At 39.8% G+C, this 17,839-nt stretch overlaps 5 protein-coding genes across 5 annotated transcripts; all 5 read left to right on the plus strand.

Annotated features, from left to right (window-relative positions):
* The first annotated feature begins 1,138 nt into the window (after positions 1–1,138).
* LOC148912224 (uncharacterized) lies at positions 1,139–2,761 on the plus strand. Its single transcript, XM_089028472.1, has one exon. The coding sequence runs from the start codon at positions 1,183–1,185 to the stop codon at positions 2,476–2,478; it is 1,296 nt and encodes a 431-aa protein (XP_088884598.1). The 5' UTR covers positions 1,139–1,182; the 3' UTR covers positions 2,479–2,761.
* Positions 2,762–4,134: 1,373 nt separating this feature from the next.
* On the plus strand, positions 4,135–6,771 carry LOC116298680 (uncharacterized). The gene is made up of 2 exons (XM_031707207.2): positions 4,135–4,264; positions 5,235–6,771. The coding sequence occupies exon 2, from the start codon at positions 5,236–5,238 to the stop codon at positions 6,637–6,639; it is 1,404 nt and encodes a 467-aa protein (XP_031563067.2). The 5' UTR covers positions 4,135–4,264; position 5,235; the 3' UTR covers positions 6,640–6,771.
* Positions 6,772–7,258: 487 nt separating this feature from the next.
* Positions 7,259–8,740, plus strand: LOC116297362 (uncharacterized protein K02A2.6). Its single transcript, XM_031705578.2, has one exon. The coding sequence runs from the start codon at positions 7,259–7,261 to the stop codon at positions 8,738–8,740; it is 1,482 nt and encodes a 493-aa protein (XP_031561438.2).
* A 2,397-nt stretch (positions 8,741–11,137) lies between these two features.
* On the plus strand, positions 11,138–14,328 carry LOC116298627 (fibrinogen-like protein A). The gene is made up of 4 exons (XM_031707149.2): positions 11,138–11,580; positions 11,719–11,886; positions 12,264–12,422; positions 12,504–14,328. The coding sequence occupies exons 1-4, from the start codon at positions 11,358–11,360 to the stop codon at positions 13,133–13,135; spliced, it is 1,182 nt and encodes a 393-aa protein (XP_031563009.2). The 5' UTR covers positions 11,138–11,357; the 3' UTR covers positions 13,136–14,328.
* A 91-nt stretch (positions 14,329–14,419) lies between these two features.
* Positions 14,420–17,832, plus strand: LOC116298633 (fibrinogen-like protein A). The gene is made up of 4 exons (XM_089028481.1): positions 14,420–14,727; positions 15,105–15,152; positions 15,400–15,612; positions 16,086–17,832. Exons 1-4 carry the CDS (start codon positions 14,529–14,531, stop codon positions 16,691–16,693), a joined length of 1,068 nt encoding a protein of 355 aa, XP_088884607.1. The 5' UTR covers positions 14,420–14,528; the 3' UTR covers positions 16,694–17,832.
* The last annotated feature ends 7 nt before the right edge of the window (positions 17,833–17,839 follow it).

Consider the following 17,839-nt stretch of genomic DNA (forward strand, 5'->3'; position numbering starts at 1 on the left):
ATCTAGAATTAAACGTTGGCTATATTCGCATTCGGTCGGTCTATGTCGGGCGCAATGCGGAGATTTTATGAACCGTGAATAAACCACCAAATGCGCAATGACTTTTTTAGTAGGTACCGGTGAAATCTTCCGCTTCGTACCAATCAGTTTTCAATTGCTTGTTCCCTGATATCATGTAAGCTTAGACAATGAAGGCTTGCAACTTTTTTTATTTCATCTTATTTCTCTTTCTTTTTAATGAAGTGAATGCAAAGGAATGTTCTTCAAAGAGATCTGCTACAAGAGATTCAGAATTGAAGATCGATAGAAAGAGCAAAGCTGAACACTCTCGACAAACAAGGTAAATACGACAGTCTGAGGCGTGAAATTGAGAAGAAGATATCAAAAAACAAGATCATATTTACTTAATTCATGAGATGAGGTACTGTACGGTGTAAAGTAAGACTTCATAATACAAGTTTTTTGTTTTCCATCTTTGGCGTTTTTCTGTACTCGTTTTTAATATTTCCAACTTCGATGAGGTGATCAGATATATCTTAAAAAATACCTTACAAATGTTTGCTGATTTTTTATCTTTTTTTGGTTTTAATCCGTGTTAGCAGAAACACTTATGTAAACACTATACTAAACATCAACGTCTTAATTCTTAGATTTTATTTATTTTTTGCATTCAATTCTTCGTTTGTTAAGGACCTACTTATTATCAAATTAATATGACATGAATACGGATTAGAATATATTGAATAATTCATCGGCCTTTGTTCCCATTGGATTGCGACCTGTAGTATACCCGATAAAGTTTTCTTCATTAGCGGTTATGTTCAAGTAATCTTTATAGACATATATGTCTTTATATGAAGACTACAGCTTCAAGTACGATTACATGCAGACGACTTCGGAAAATCTGACGTCGACCTGCGCCCCCGAAAGAGAAAATCATACTACTTTAATCATTTTTAATACAAGAAAATTACACCTAGCTTAAAGATAACTGATGGATATTAGATAATTCTTATACTAAAAACTTTAACTGTCTTTTAGTAATGCTTTTCGTCCTTTGTTTTCATGATAAGCATGCCAGCAGACGACCAAAGGACATCAGCTCAACAGCCAACTATTGACAAACTGCCGTCGGCACTTCAAGGCCTCTTAGCGAAGGCTTTTGGTCGACGTCCGTTGAATATGATCACAATAGGAGGTTCAAACTCTGCTGGCGGAGGAGTCGAGAAAGCCCATCGAATGTACTACAATCTATTCACTGATTGGTGGAATAAAATTATCTACGAGAAGACTGGCTCCAAGCTGACGTCATACAAAATGGCCATCGGCGGAACCGGAAGCGATTTTTTCGCGTTTTGCTTTCAAAATTTTTTACCCAAAATTCTACCAGACATCGTATTGGTTGAACTGGCAATCAATGATTATGGATATAAATATGGTGAGGCTGCAAAGTCCATGGAGCTGTTGACTCGTAGACTTCTCGCGCTACCAACGAAACCGCTGGTAATATATATCAACTTGGTGGACAGAAGTCTTTACGAGAGGAAAATCACAAATACTGATTGTTTAAACATGGAAGACCTTGGATATGCAGAGCTGGCAAAGCATTATGGGGTACTTTCTTTCAGTTGGCGCCATTTCGTGTGTCCGCTGACCAAGTCTGGCAAACGGCAAAAGATGAAAATAGAAAAAAACATGTTCGGCGCCGACGGCTTCCATGTTGGATTTAAGGCGCATGCGCAAGTTATATCATTGGTTATTCAGTATATGGAGAAAATATTCAGTCAGTATTATAATTCGACTAAAATTTCGAAAACGTTTACCCCGAGGGAAGAAGAAAATGATGGCCCTTTGCGCATAAAGCCTTTGTTTCTTGATTCTTCAATCAACGATTTTCAACTAGCTAACTCATCGTGTTTAACGTACCTGACACCAAACTGGAAGATCCCTTTGAATCAAACATTGTCTGCCGAAGTCGTCAAGTTCAAAGGATTCCACTGGATCACGAGGGAAAAGTCGAAACAGGACTCCAAGTGGCATACAGCTATACGTTCTGATTCGTACTCAGGTTACCTCGCCAAACGAGGCAGAAAACATCTCCAGGTCAAGTTAAACATACCAAATCTCCCCTACTCTTCCCAGAAGTCCTTGCGGTCTGTAATGGTGATTTTCCGAATGATCCACAAAACGACGTCCGTGAAAATGTGGCTGAGTGAAGTCCCCAAGACGGAGGTGAAATTCTCAACCAAAAAATGTGGAGAAAGTTGGTCTCAAACTCGTTTGTATCCCTTGGCAACCGATGTAAAGCCGGGTCACTACACCCTTAATGTTGTTTCGAATGTAGGAGTAAATTTTGAAATTAGTGGGTTTGTTGTTGGTTACCCTGGTTACCGTAGTCCTACTCATTATAAGCCTTTTGATGTTAAAGCCAGAGTGTGGAGTGAAAAAGACTACGAAAAACTTCGCTGTAAATCCTAACCAATAATATATTTTGTTTACTACCTTTAACGATGAACGACTCATCGTAATACGAGGAAAACACACTCGTTTGACTGTCATTATAGATTTGAACGCCTCGTATGAATTCTAAAAAGTTAAGTGTTAAAAAATAATACATTAAATAAAATCATAAAATTTGAAAATCACTGTGGTGATGTATGTTAGCTGTGTGAGACTGGTCAGCGGCTTATTTCGCCGGCTCACATAAATACTATGTAATCTTTTATATCGCTTATCAAAATCTCTTAACCTCAAATGTTTAAATGGCAATATTTTCATTAAAACGTTTATTGCTTTCAATGGTATTTCATTTTTGTTTGATTTTAAAATTCCTAGCGCGCCTGTGGGTTCCGGTCAGCGGATTTCTTTAGAGCCCGCAGACAGCAAGTGGGATGCGGTAACAAATCCAGACCACAGGGAGCCCAAAAAGCTAGGTTTGGATGGTTGCTTTTGTAATAATGATAATCATCGAAAACTATCTGCTATGATCCGGCATTTCTTTTCCGTCAGATTTTTTTTCAAATTCATTCAAGTGAGCACACCTGTCTTTTTTAAAACAGGGTGCCGTCACACATGTTTGCTACACCTGTTTAACCAGTCGTTTACGTGCTCGGGTCAACCGTCTAGCTTCACTGACATTCTCTGCATGGCATACGCATTTCAAACAATGGATCCCGATGCAATTTAAATCTCTTTTTTTTTCGTGTTAATTTTACCTTAACACTATAACTTGGGGAAAATAAAAATATTTGAATCTTTAGGAAGCCAATCAACTGTTCTACAATCTTTTCACTCATTGGTGGAATGAAATTATTTACTAGATTGCTCGCGGGCTTGAAAATTGACGTCATACAAAATGGCCATCAGAGGAACCTGAACTAGTGCTTTCTTTTCTTCATGTTTTCCAAACTACTTACCCAAGAAAAATCCAACATAGTATTGCAAGCAAAAAGGTGTGTTTTGGAAAGATAGAACGCTATTCTCAAAATTTCAATGAGGTCATTTGGAATCAAAATTACAGAAGTTTGGTATGTTTATTCATGACAATCCTTTTGCAACAAACAGTAACGTGCTGATATATCTCTTTGATAACGAATCAATTCAGCTCAGGTCACTTGGGGAAGCTCTGCTGGATGGCAAACAAACTTTAAATCGAACGTATCTTATGAGGGGAAAAAAGGATTTCGGGAAAGGTGTTAGATACGACATTAGTAATCCAGCCAAAAAATTTCGTATGAAGAAAGTCCAAATTTTTTTTCCATGCAGTAACAATCACGTGTCAATCTATTGCAAAAAGTCCTATTGTAGACCCTTTCTGGTGTGGTAAATGTTTTCTCAATATTTTTTAAAGAATTTGTGATATTTTTCAACTCGAGCTCTTTAAGATTATAGGCTAAAACGATATGAAAAAATAAATAAATAAAAATCTAGAATTAAACGTTGGCTATATTCGCATTCGGTCGGTCTATGTCGGACGCCATGCGGAGATTTTATGAACCGTGAATAAGCCACCAAATGCGCAATGACTTTTTTAGTAGGTACCGGTGAAATCTTCCCCTTCGTAGCAATCAGTGTTCATTTGCTTGTTCCCTGGTATTGTGTAAACTTAGACAATGAAGGCTTGCAATTTTTCTTATTTCATCTTATTTCTCTTTCTTTTTAATGAAGTGAATGCAAAGGAATGTTCTTCAAAGAGATCTGCTACAAAAGATTCAGAGCTGAAGATCGATAGAAAGAGCAAAGCTGAACGCTCTCGACAAACAAGGTAAATACAACAGTATGAGGCGTGAAATTGAGAAGAAGATATCAAAAAACAAGATCATATTTACTTAATTCATGAGATGAGGTACTGTACGGTGTAGGGTAAGACTTCATAATACAAGTTTTTTGTTTTCCATCTTTGGCGTTTTTCTGTACTCGTTTTTAATATTTCCAACTTCGATGAGGTGATCAGATATATCTTAAAAAATACCTTACAAATGTTTGCTGATTTTTTATCTTTTTTTGGTTTTAATCCGTGTTAGCAGAAACACTTATGTAAACACTATACTAAACATCAACGTCTTAATTCTTAGATTTTATTGTCTTTTGCATTCAATTCTCCGTTTGTTAAGAACCTACTTATTATCAAATTAATATGACATGAATACGGATTAGAATATATTGAATAATTCATCGGCCTTTGTTCCCATTGGATTGCGACCTGTAGTATACCCGATAAAGTGTTCTTCATTAACGGTTATGTTCAAGTAATCGATCTTTATAGACATATATGTCTTTATATAAAGACTACAGCTTCAAGTACGTTTACATGCAAGAAATTTTATTTAATACAAGAAAATTACACTAGCTTAAAGATAACTGATGGATATTAGAAAACTCATTAATAATTCATGAAGAAAACACAATAGAAATCATGACCATGAAGGTGATTTTATATCTGATAAAGATTTGTCTTCATTTGCATAAACTTTAACTTGGATTTTCTCTATCAAACTTGGTTCATTTCGTAAAAAAATCGGTACACAATGAGAACAAACATCATAAGTTTTCTAAGCCGTTCAATAATCTCGCAGATCGTGGTTTATCGGGTCTAAAACCACTCGGCTGCGCCTCGTGTTTTATACCCGATAAAACACTCCTGCTCGTTTATTAAACAGTACTTAGATAATTCTTATACTAAAAACTTTAACTGTCTTTTAGTAATGCTTTTCGTCCTTTGTTTTCATGTAAAGCATGCCAGCAGACGACCAAAGGACATCAGCTCAACAGCCAACTACTGACAAACTGCCGTCGGCACTTCAAGGCCTCTTAGCGAAGGCTTTTGGTCGACGTCCGTTGAATATGATCACAATAGGAGGTTCAAACTCTGCTGGCGGAGGAGTCGAGAAAGCCCATCGAATGTACTACAATCTATTCACTGATTGGTGGAATAAAATTATCTACGAGAAGACTGGCTCCAAGCTGACGTCATACAAAATGGCCATCGGCGGAACCGGAAGCGATTTTTTCGCGTTTTGCTTTCAAAATTTTTTACCCAAAATTCAACCAGACATCGTATTGGTTGAACTGGCAATCAATGATTATGGATATAAATATGGTGAGGCTGCAAAGTCCATGGAGCTGTTGACTCGTAGACTTCTCGCGCTACCTACGAAACCGCTGGTAATATATTTCAACTTGGTGGACAGAAGTCTTTACGAGAGGAAAATCACAAATACTGATTGTTTAAACATGGAAGACCTTGGATATGCAGAGCTGGCAAAGCATTATGGGGTACTTTCTTTCAGTTGGCGCCATTTCGTGTGTCCGCTGACCAAGTCTGGCAAACGACAAAAGATGAAAATGGAAAAAAACATGTTCAGCGCCGACGGCTTGCATGTTGGATTTAAGGCGCATGCGCAAGTTATATCATTGGTTATTCAGTATATGGAGAAAATATTCAGTCAGTATTATAATTCGACTAAAATTTCGAAAACGTTTACCCCGAGGGAAGAAGAAAATGATGGCCCTTTGCGCATAAAGCCTTTGTTTCTTGATTCTTCGATCAACGATTTTCAACTAGCCAACTCGTTGTGTTTAACGTACCTGACACCAAACTGGAAGATCCCTTTGAATCAAACATTGTCTGCCGAAGTTGTCAAGTCCAAAGGATTCCACTGGATCACGAGGGAAGAGTCGAAGCAGGACGCCAAGTGGCATACAGCTATACGTTCTGATTCGTACTCAGGTTACCTCGCCAAACGAGGCAGAAAACATCTCCAGGTCAAGTTAAACATACCAAATCTCCCCTACTCTTCCAAGGAGTCCCTCCGGTCTGTAATGGTGATTTTCCGAATGATCCACAAAACGACGTCCGTGAAAATGTGGCTGAGTGAAGTCCCCAAGACGGAGGTGAAATTTTCAACCCAAAAATGTGGAAACAGATGGTCTCAAACTCGTTTGTATCCCTTGGCAACCGATGTAAAGCCGGGTCACTACACCCTTAATGTTGTTTCGAATGTAGGAGTAAATTTTGAAATTAGTGGGTTTGTTGTTGGTTACCCTGGTTACCGTAGTCCTACTCATTATAAGCCTTTTGATGTTAAAGCCAGAGTGTGGAGTGAAAAAGACTACGAAAAACTTCGCTGTAAATCCTAGCCAAGATTATATTTTGTTCACTAGAAAATCACACTCGTTTGATTGTCATTATAGATTTGAACGCCTCGTATGAATTCTAAAATGTCTAGTGTTAAAAAATAATACATTAAATAAAAACATAAAATTTGAAAATCACTGTAGTGATGTATATTAGCTGTGTGAGACTGGTCAGCGGCTTATTTCGCCGGCTCACATAAGTACTATGTAATCTTTTATCTCGCTTATCGAATTCTTTTAACCTCGAGTGTTTAAATGACAATATTTTCACTAAAAAGTTTATTTCATTTTTGTTTGATTTTAAAATTCCTAGCGCGCCTGTAGGTTCAGGTCAGCGGATTTCTTTAGAGCCGGCAGACAGCAAGTGGGATGCGGTAACGAATCCAGACCAAAGGGAACCCAAAAAGCTAGGTTTGGATGGTTGCTATTGTAATAATGATAGACATTTGATTTCAGGATTGTTTCATCGAAAAATATCTGCATTTCTTTACCGTCAGATTTTTCCCCCCTGAAAACAATACTAATATTAATGAGTTTGAAGTATAAGATAGTGAGCTATCGGGGAAATCGAAGAATGGTAAAAAAGTCAACGGAATCGGAAAGGAAATGCGGACGGTGCGGAATGAAGAATCATAGCTCTGCGGAATGCAGGTATAAAAACGCTAAGTGCTTCAAATGTAATGAAATTGGTCATCTAAAGTCGCAATGTAGGAACAAACAGGGGCAAGGCCGAGGTAATGACAACGTAAGGAAGGAAAACAAAGCCACGAAGGGCAAACAACCTGTACGCTTCGTAGAAGAGAGCGTTAACCAAGACGACGACTACAAGACGCCGAGCGAAGTGGAAGAGAGTGAGTCGGATACAGATCCGTACGACCCAGTAAATGCAGTAGAGATCAACGAGGACGTGAAGAAGAAGATTAAGGTAGATCATCAAGAATTTACAGGAACGATCAAGATACCGATCTTAATGGAAGGATCAAAGGTAGAAATGGAGCTAGATACCGGAGCAGCAGTTTCCATCATGACAATGAAGGATTACGAGAAATACCTTCGACATATTCCGCTGAAGAAGACAACGCGAAGCCTTCGCGGATATGCGGGAACACCCTTGAAGACAGCAGGAGAGATTCTGGTAGATGTCGAATACCAGGGACAGTCTGCAGCTTTACCGATAGTCATTGTTGAGGCAGACAAGTATGCTCCACCCCTGCTGGGACGATCCTGGCTCAGAGCCATCAAGCTGGACTGGCAGAACTTGTTCACGCAAGTGCATTACCACTCGAGGTCGGAACCAGTTGAGGAGCTGAAATCGAGGTACGCAGATATCTTCAAACCAGAACTAGGAACTATACAAGGAACGAAGGCAACTTTGCATGTAAAACCCGATGTTGCACCAATTCACCTGAAGGCACGCCCGGTGCCATTCTCTCTTAGACCAGCAGTCGAGAAGGAAATCGACAGGATGAAGCAAGAAGGAATCATAGAAGCTGTAGAATTCAGTGAGTGGTCAACTCCTTTAGTGGTTGTACCCAAGACCGACGGAACGGTACGTCTATGTGGGGACTACAAATGCACCGTGAATCAAGCAATTCATACAGAACAATACCCGATACCAACACCGGAAGAACTCCAGACCAAGATGGCAGGCGGAAAGCAGTTCTCGAAGATTGACCTGAAGTGTGCGTATCAACAGATGCTACTCGACGTGGAGTCCCAGAACTTAGTCACAATAAACACGCCTAAGGGACTATTCAGGTATACGCGCTTACCCTATGGTATATCGTCAAACCCAGCAATCTGGCAGCGGTTCATTGACCAAGTATTAGCAGGCTTAAACCACACATGTGGTATCATGGATGATGTTCTAGTAACCGGTCGCAATGATAAGGAACACTTGGAAACGTTGGAAGAGGTTTTCAAGAGATTCAAGAAATATGGTCTGAGAGTGAAGCCAGAGAAGTGCGAATTCATGAAAGATTCAGTAGTCTACATGGGAGTAAAAATATCAGCGGCAGGTATCCAACCAACGGAGAAAAAGGTAGAAGCGGTGACGAAGGCCCCAGCACCCAAGAATGTAACAGAACTGCGTTCGTGGCTGTGAATGCTGAATTTTCACGCAAAGTTCTTACCGAACCTGTCAAGTGTTATACACCCATTGAACGACCTCCTGGGCAACAAGGAGTGGAAGTGGACGCCGGAATGTGAGTCAGCTTTCAAGAAAATAAAGCAAGAACTTACCTCAAGGAAAGTACTAGCGCATTACGACCCTAAACTGCCGCTGTTGATAGCAACAGACGCCTCTCCATATGGACTGGGGGCAGTCATCATGCACAAATACGACGACGGATCGCAAAGGCCAATAGCCTATGCATCGCGGACACTGAACAAACACGAGAAAGGCTACAGTCAGCTGGACAAGGAAGCGCTAGCAGTAATTTTTGGTGTCAAGAGATTCCATAGTTACTTATGGGGAAGGCAATTCACAATATTGACTGATCACAAACCGTTAGAAAGGATCTTAGGTCCCAAAACAGCCGTGCCAACGTTAGCAGCACAAAGGTTACAAAGATGGGCTTTAACCCTATCAGCCTTCAACTACAATCTAAAGTTCATTCCATCTAAAGAAAATGCAACAGCGGATGCATTATCCAGATTGCCATTGTTAGCCACAGGTTCATCAACGAGGGAAAACTCTATCTACAACGTAGAGAGCAAGTTCATCGAAGGACTACCCATCACAAGCACATCAATCAGAAAGGCAATCCGAACTGATCCTGTGCTATCCAGAGTCTTGGAGTACACGCGATCTGGATGGCCAACAGAAGTAGACGACATGCGGCTAAAGCCATACGTCCAACGTAAGCACGAGTTATCCATCGAGCAAGACTGTTTGATGTGGGGATTACGAGTGGTTATTCCCAGTAAACACCGTGAAGGGATGCTAGAGGAACTGCATACGGCTCACCCCGGGATGGTACGTATGAAGGAGATGGCGAGGAGCTACATATGGTGGCCGAAAATAGATGAGGACATAGAGTACACGGTCAGACACTGTCACAGGTGTCAGCAGACAAGGAGTGTACCAACGGTTGCACCATTAATGCCATTGTTGTGGCCGAATACACCATGGTGCAGAGTGCATATTGACTTTGCAGAGAAAGAAGGCAAGAACTACTTGGTAGTAGTGGACGCACATTCAAAATGGCCCGAAATCATCCTCATGAAGAGTACTACAGCAGCAGCAACGATTGAAGTCCTCCGAGACCTGTTCAGCAAGTATGGAATCCCAGTACAAATAGTTAGTGACAACGGACCACAGTTTAGAAGTGAAGAATTCGAAGTTTTTCTCAAGAAAAACGGTGTGAAACACATCAAGGTAGCACCTTACCACCCTGCTAGCAACGGAGCTGCAGAGTGGATGGTACAAACATTCAAGAGAAGCCTTAAGGTAAGTAAGTCACCAGGACGAAACTTGCAGCTACAGATAGATCGTTTCCTTTTGGCATACCGTACTACCAAACACCCAACGACTGGATGTACACCAGCAAGCTTATTCATGGGACGAGAACTCCGTACAAGATTAGCTCTAGTACGACCAAGCCCAGAAAACAAGGTAGTGAACATGCAAAGTAAGCAGAAGCAGTATCACGACAAGGAAGTTAAGCTACGAGAGTTCTACGCTGGAGAACCAGTGCTGGTGAAAGACCCAAGAAAGGAGGAGACATGGTGGTCAAGTACTATTGTAGAGCGGACAGGACGAAAATCGTATGTAGTAGTGTTACAGGACGGAAGAGTGTGGAAGAGACACGTGGATCATCTGAGGAGATCCGTTCTTATGACAGATGGACCAGAGATAGTACCCGATCGGTCGAGAGATCAAGTGCCACAGCGCGACATAGAGACAGAATTAAGTGGAGGTACCTTAGCAAGTGACAGACCTAGGCCAAAGATACAGACAAAGGAGGAGAAAGATGTTTCTGCAAGACCGCCTGGGGAAACCCAGAAAACAATGCCGACACAAGAGCCGGAAGCAGGGACTTCAACCAAAGTCACGAAAGTACCGAAGGAAGTTAAGACACTAAGACGATCAACTAGGATACGGAAACCACCACTAAGACTAGTGGAAGGGAAAGATTGAGAAAGGAACTGTAAAGGAACAAACAGAAACAAGAGACTGAACATTGCGTTGAAGACATTAGGTTAAAAGAAAGACTTATAGTGTATTTGAGTTGTTAATAGTTAGATATCTTTTGACCACGATCCTTAAGCTAAGAAGGGAGGAGTGTGATGTATGTTAATTAGGGGGAATAGGTTCATGCATATTCATATGTACTTAGACAAGACACAATTAAAGCGAGCCCGAAACACGACAATCACATTATTTGTTTTGCCCACATAGTATTCCAATAATCATTCTGTCAATCCCTTAACGACTGGTTCGTTCAAGACACTCATCAAAAAGATGTCACCTCCGTGTGCATTAGTATTCCTATCGTTATTTTGCTTACTTTCACTCGTTTCACTTTGACAGAAGCTGGAAAACATTTTATACTGAGTCAGTTCTAAGATAATTCCTATAAAGCTTAGGAATTGACGTTTTCTGCGTTAGATTTCATGAATAAATCGAGCTTATAGATTAGGAAACTGTTTTCTTTTGTATTTGAAGTTTTGAGGCGCTTGTTTATGTCCTAGTCAATGTGATTTTTCTACGAATAGTGATGTCATTAACAACGACAAACCTACAAGCACCCGCTGAGACAATGATCAGGAGTACGACCAGCACGGAGAACGAGATAAGTGTGTTAAGTTCACATCCCTTCAGAAGAGTCCAAGTAATCGCAATAACAGTAATTGTCAGTGGTGTTATCTTACTCAGTGTAGTCGCCATTACGGCGTCACTTGTCATTAGTACTCGAGGGAATCCCGAAAAGCAACAAGAAGGTAAGCGGGATACGGGATTTAAATCTCTTGAGCTAGTAATTCAAATTCATATGCAAACCTTTTTGTCTAGTTTGCACCTTAAATTTTTTTTTCTTTCTACTTTTCAAAGTTTCAAAGTTTTTTTTTTTTGCTTTTTAGGACCTCAGGACGTTTCTACTACAGCAACAGCAACAAGAACAGTAACAGTAACAGCAACAGCAACAGCAACAGCAACAACAGCAGCAACAGCAGCAACACCAATACCAGCAACAACAGCAACCGCAATAACAACTGCAACAGCAAAAGTAACCCCAACAACATTAGCAGGTAAAGCAAATGACACAAAATATCCAGGGTATGGGAAACAGGCAACAAACTGCGAAAGAAGGCAGGTAATAAAAAAACAAGTACGACAGGACGAAAAGGTTAAACAGGAATCCGGTTCAAACATGACAAACAGGTAAAACAGTAATCCAGATCAAACATGACAAACAGGTAAAACTGGAATCCAGGTCAAACATGACAAACAGGTAAAACAGGAATCCAGATCAAACATGACAAACAGGTAAAACAGGAATACAGATCAAACATGACAAACAGGTAAAACAGGAATCCTGATCAAACATGACAAACAGGTTAAACATGTGAAGTGCGGTAACATTTGTTAATGCAATGTATCTAAAATCTCATCTTCTACTTTCTAGATGTTTATTCTTGGTCTGAATGGAGCTCTTGGTTGCCTCACAATGTTACTTGTGGATACCAAAGGCGCATGCGCAAGTGCCGATTATCGCACTCAAAGCATCATGGGACATACTGCTCGGGACCAATAGTGCTTACAAGAAAGCTTGATCTTTGTCGAGGTAACTAAGGAATTTGTTTAATTCTCGACTAAGCACATTATCGCCTTATCAAATGACTCAAAAGTGTTGTTTTCTTCATAGACTGTAAAGAATGGCGTCTATCTGGTGGTTCCAGGACCAGTGGTGTGTATACTATCCGTCCTGACAGTCTGCACCCCTTCCAAGTCTACTGTGACATGACAACTGACGGTGGGGGGTGGACTGTGTTCCAGAGAAGACAAGACGGATCTGAAGACTTCTTTCGTAATTGGACCGAATATAAAACCGGTTTCGGAAACCTGTCAGGCGAGTTTTGGCTGGGTAATGAGAAGATACACAGACTGACAGCAGCGAACGAATCGAGCTTACACGTGGACCTTGAAGATTGGAATGGTAACATGAAATACGCTCAATATCGTAGATTTAACGTGGCTAGCATTGGGTTGAATTATAGACTGAATGTCGAAGGCTATTCAGGATCTGCCGGCGACTCTTTGATAAGAGTACATAACGGAATGGCCTTTTCGACAAAGGATAAAGATAATGATGTTCATTCAATAAACTGCGCTCTCTCTAAGAAAGGAGCGTGGTGGTATAGCGACTGTCATGATTCAAATCTCAATGGAATGTATGTGGAGGGTAGTATCAACGATCAGACTGCTGTTACGTGGTATCAATTTAACAGAAGCTTTGTGGCTTTGAAATTCAGTGAAATGAAACTTCGAGCCATATAGACCGAACCATTCAGTACTTCCACTTATTCCTTTTAATTATTTTGCACGGTTACAATTAATACAATATACAATGTATAATAAAATATATTTCCTTATAATAAGGCGCGATCTCTGAACTGATGGAATTCATGGCACGTCTAATTCATAGATTTTTAGGCCAGACTCAGAAAAGCAAGACACATGCATTCAATTTTAACGGTTGCCTAGCAACAAGCATGATTTTGACTGTTACCTAGCAACAACTATGATCTTCAGCTACATTTTTACGCCAAATAACTTCCAATAAATTTGAAAACGCCATCAGTGAAGCTATTCAATTATTTTCCCTATGTTGGCTTAAGCTTAATGCTTTAACAGTTTTCTTTTGCAGACCTCATTAAAATCCAATCAAAGGCAGCATTCATCATCTGAAGTATATTGTCATTGTAAGGAGTAATTTGTAAATTAATATCAACATTTCAGTTTTATAATCTAGTTGTATATCTAGTTTGTCGTATACAGCTATTCCAAATTGAAGGTTGATGAAGCTTTTGTTGCATCATTCATACTTCGGTTTGCATACACTTATTTCAATAAAGTTAGTCACCTGAAAAGCTATAAAGCTGAGGCCGACAAGGATTATGGATAGATTCTTTTTACACGTTCAACCGCTTGATAACTGTTCATGGACTTGCGAATCTTTTACCGGTTACAGTCTCACCTCTTCTGAGCATCATCGAGCTGCAATTTGTATTTAAAAAGCTTTGTATATATATGATTTTTTGATATGAAAAGTTTCCCATGATGCTCAGTGATCTCAGCTTTCTAGGTTTTTGGTGACTAACTTTGTTGAAATAAGTGTATTCTTACCAAGCTTGAAATATAATAAATTCCATTTGTAACTAATTTTTGCACATGTACAGAAGAAACTTTACCGAAAAAGCGTGCAGACAAAGCTAGAAAGTTTTGTAAAATTCTACATCGTTGTGACCTTTTGCTGATTGTATTCTACATCACCCATGGTGCATTTCGGGATTGGTATGCCAATTCAACAAAACCTTCACCAATAAAATAGCTGTATACATTGTACATACATCGTATTCCAGGTTGAAGGTTAATCTGCAAGTAACCCTTTGAACAATAATGTCAACATGCTAGAGATTAATACTCATTAGAAGAATTAACAGGGATTTATTAAAGGATATAAAAGATTATTGTTTTATTTGTTCAATTAATTTCTTATCCTTTGTTCAGAGTGTCATATTCCTCCAGGGAAGTTAACGCATACTTTCTGTTGCCGATCAATAGTTCAAGATTCATTTTCGCAATCCGCGTCGGATTCTTTGCTCGCGGTAAATTATACATTTGTCAACGTTTGACAAAGTGTCTACTAATCGATCTTTTCATTCTCACGATGGAAAACCAAAGTAAAGAGGAAAAGTGCGTCAATAAGACAGCAAAAGACGACGTGAAGAAGACGACAGCTATGACAGGAGTAGAGAATCGAAAACATGGCCGATTTTTTGCCGTTATTCTGTTCATGTTTTTCATTTTTATTTTGGTTGGAGTTGTCATCGTCATCTCTGCTGTGCTCTGCATTTTCAGCCAAATAGGTAAGAATATTATTTATTTTTTATGAACTTTTTAAACATGGAGGTACTATATGCGTACAATTTGTAAACATAACTCGTGCAAATGTTAGTTTCTTACGGAGGAGGAAGAGAAACCGTGGAACCCAGAGACAACCGTTGTAGCAAAAGAAAAAGAATAAAATACAAGAATCGAACCGAAGACCCAATCCTGTACGACCCATAGTGTTAAGAAAAGCAAGTGCTTTAGACAGACGGAGATGACCCTTTATTTATATGGCATTCACGCTAGCTGTCTTTTCAAATTTTACATCATCATAGTCTATACTAGATAGCTCAACTTAATTGCATGTGCCCGTAACACTCAAAATAAAAAATGCTACTTTTATATGAACATTTAGATTTGAAGAAAAGATTGGCACAGGAACTGAACGAGGCCAATATGAAAGGTTTGTTGCCCACGGAGATTTTTTGTATTTTTGCTGGGTAGGCTTTTTATCTTTCTTGTTAATCAATGTGGGACCTCTTTGCCGGGCATGTTTTAGAAATGAGGAAAGATTCCAACCGTTCCTTTGAATGCGTGATGAGGCTGATCAACATCTACATTGACATGATGGTTGCGTTATGAAAAAATATATTTTGCCACGTCACAAGGCGTCGCTTACATTATTTAACTTTTTTTATATGCTATTTTAGACACAAAACGCATTCAAGAGAAGTATGCATTCTATTGGTGGAGTGATTGGTCGTCATGGTCACCGTGTCGCAATACATCATGTCAGTTTTATTTCAGTACACGTGATCGAGTCTGTAATGTGTCATCTAATGGTGTTCGTATGCCACGGGGCAGGACGTGTGTGGGTCATTATGAAGAGACAAGACTTTGCCCTTTGTTGCCATATTGTCTTGGTAAGAACTGCGTCGCAACATGAGCTATAGACCCCTTGCATGTATAATGTCAAAGCAACTCAATTTGGAGGACGAAACAAAAGAGTTTAAATCTCATCAGCTAGAACTGGATAGGTATTGCCATGTCCTCTACTGAGCTGCATTCTGACGTGCTACGAGGGGTCTTTTGTGGGTTTTAAGTAGTGTTTAAGTCTTAGAGCCTTTAAAAGTCTTTGAATCTCATTGTCTGCTTCAAATGGTGGTCAAACACTGGCCACCGAGTGCCGTCAGTGCTATTGAAAACTCGTTTGATCATGTATGTTGTGATTTTGTTTTGTTTTGTGCTAGTGTTAGTGGTGATGGAGGTGGACGTGGTGCATGGTATCATTTGTAATATACGTTTGTATCCCAGTGGTACTGTTCTGCTTTGTGGGCTATGCCTCTTGTACGATGCACCCACATAACTAACGATATTACAATATTAAAACCACCAGATTGTGCAGAAATCCTCAATGCTGAAGGAAAGTCTCGCAGCACAAGTGGTATCTACGCGATCGACCCTGAGGGTAGAGGACCCTTCCACGTCTACTGTGACATGAAAACTAACGGTGGGGGGTGGACCGTGTTCCAGAGAAGACAAGACGGATCTGAAGACTTCAATCGTACCTGGGACGAATACAAAACCGGTTTTGGAAACCTGTCAGGCGAGTTTTGGCTGGGTAATGATAAGATCCACAGACTGACATCCTTCAAGCGGAACAGGACCTTGCGAATAGACATGACTCAGATGGGATATCACAAAATCTTTGCTCTCTATGATGAATTCAAATTGAGCAACGAAAAGTACAACTATACTCTGAGTGTAGGTACATTGATGAACGGGCGTGGAGGATCACTGGTGTCCTATGAAAACGGAAGAGGTTTTTCTACCATGGATCGTGATAATGACATGATAGATCACGTGAACTGTGCTAGTGACCTGAGGGGGGGATGGTGGTACGAATATTATTATTGCCATAGTAGTCTGAACGGGCTTTATGGTTACTACTTTCGATGGCCTGGTATTCCAAGCTTGACGTACAGTGATATGAAGATCAAGTAAGATAGACAGCCAATCAAGCTCTATTGACTGAAAGGACCACATCTTTTGTGCACTTCTAAATTCTAATTCGATCTTTGGGCTCTCACTTAGTTTGGAGCCTAGCTCTGTTGTGATTGTCCCACGCTGTGATACAACAGCGAAAGCTTTGTAGATCTTTTATTTTTTAAAGATTTTTGACTTAGTTTAGTTCCTATATAACTACATAATATGTATTGGACGAAATTATGCATGTTGCCTGGCGTTCCTGCATTCCTAGTAAAAGCCCCAGAACAGCAAATCTATAGCTAAACATTTCTCTTATATATTTATCCTCAATTTATCGTAACAAATATGATGATGAATATCAGGAGTGGGGATTCGTCCCCTTGAATCTTCCACAACATTGTTTATCAAATACTTATGTTCAGTGAATATAGATTGTCAGATCCCGGACAACATGGACTACATCACCGGCTCCTGCACTCATTGATCACCCCCTGTTGTAAAACAGCCTTCCCTGAAGAAAAACTAATCAGTAGAAAAAACGATCATTGTATTATAAGGACCCTCCAAGGGCGCTTTGAGTCGAACCGATGGAACGACCGAACAGCCATTACTCAAATGTCACGTGTTAGTTCATTAAACGCGGCCCAAACCAGTCCTAAGAACTGACGCGTTACCATTTGAGAGCTGCCCTCTTGGACCGATTGGTTCGACTTAAAGGGACGCTAAGAAATAGTTTTTTTTTACATGCACAGGACATGCATTGTAATAGGAAAGACAACGATAAAAACGAACAACGTTTCGGTGCACCCTTTACACCATTGTAAAGTTCATGCGACATGTAATTGTCAAAGATAACGACTCATGTATTGAGCACTAGATATAAATATTCACATTTAATCATAATTTATTGTATTCTAGAGAAAAATATTTTATCGCTATGACAAAACTTGGTATTTCTTCAAGATCAAATGGACATAAAAACTAATTTGTAGAGAATTCAGGTCTACACCCATTAAAGAGAATAATGGATCATATATTGAACAGGACACTTGCGTTGCTGTCAGCAATAACATCCCAATCCTATTGACAGAATATCATACTCTATGACTTAAAGTCCTTTTTGGATCAGTCTAAGCTATTGCCAATAAATATGGCTTGTCG

Source organism: Actinia tenebrosa, unplaced genomic scaffold (assembly GCF_029948245.1).
Source record: "Actinia tenebrosa isolate PJP-AT-01 unplaced genomic scaffold, QUT_ActTen_1.0 PGA_scaffold12__29_contigs__length_12842862, whole genome shotgun sequence".
Taxonomy (NCBI): domain Eukaryota; kingdom Metazoa; phylum Cnidaria; class Anthozoa; order Actiniaria; family Actiniidae; genus Actinia; species Actinia tenebrosa.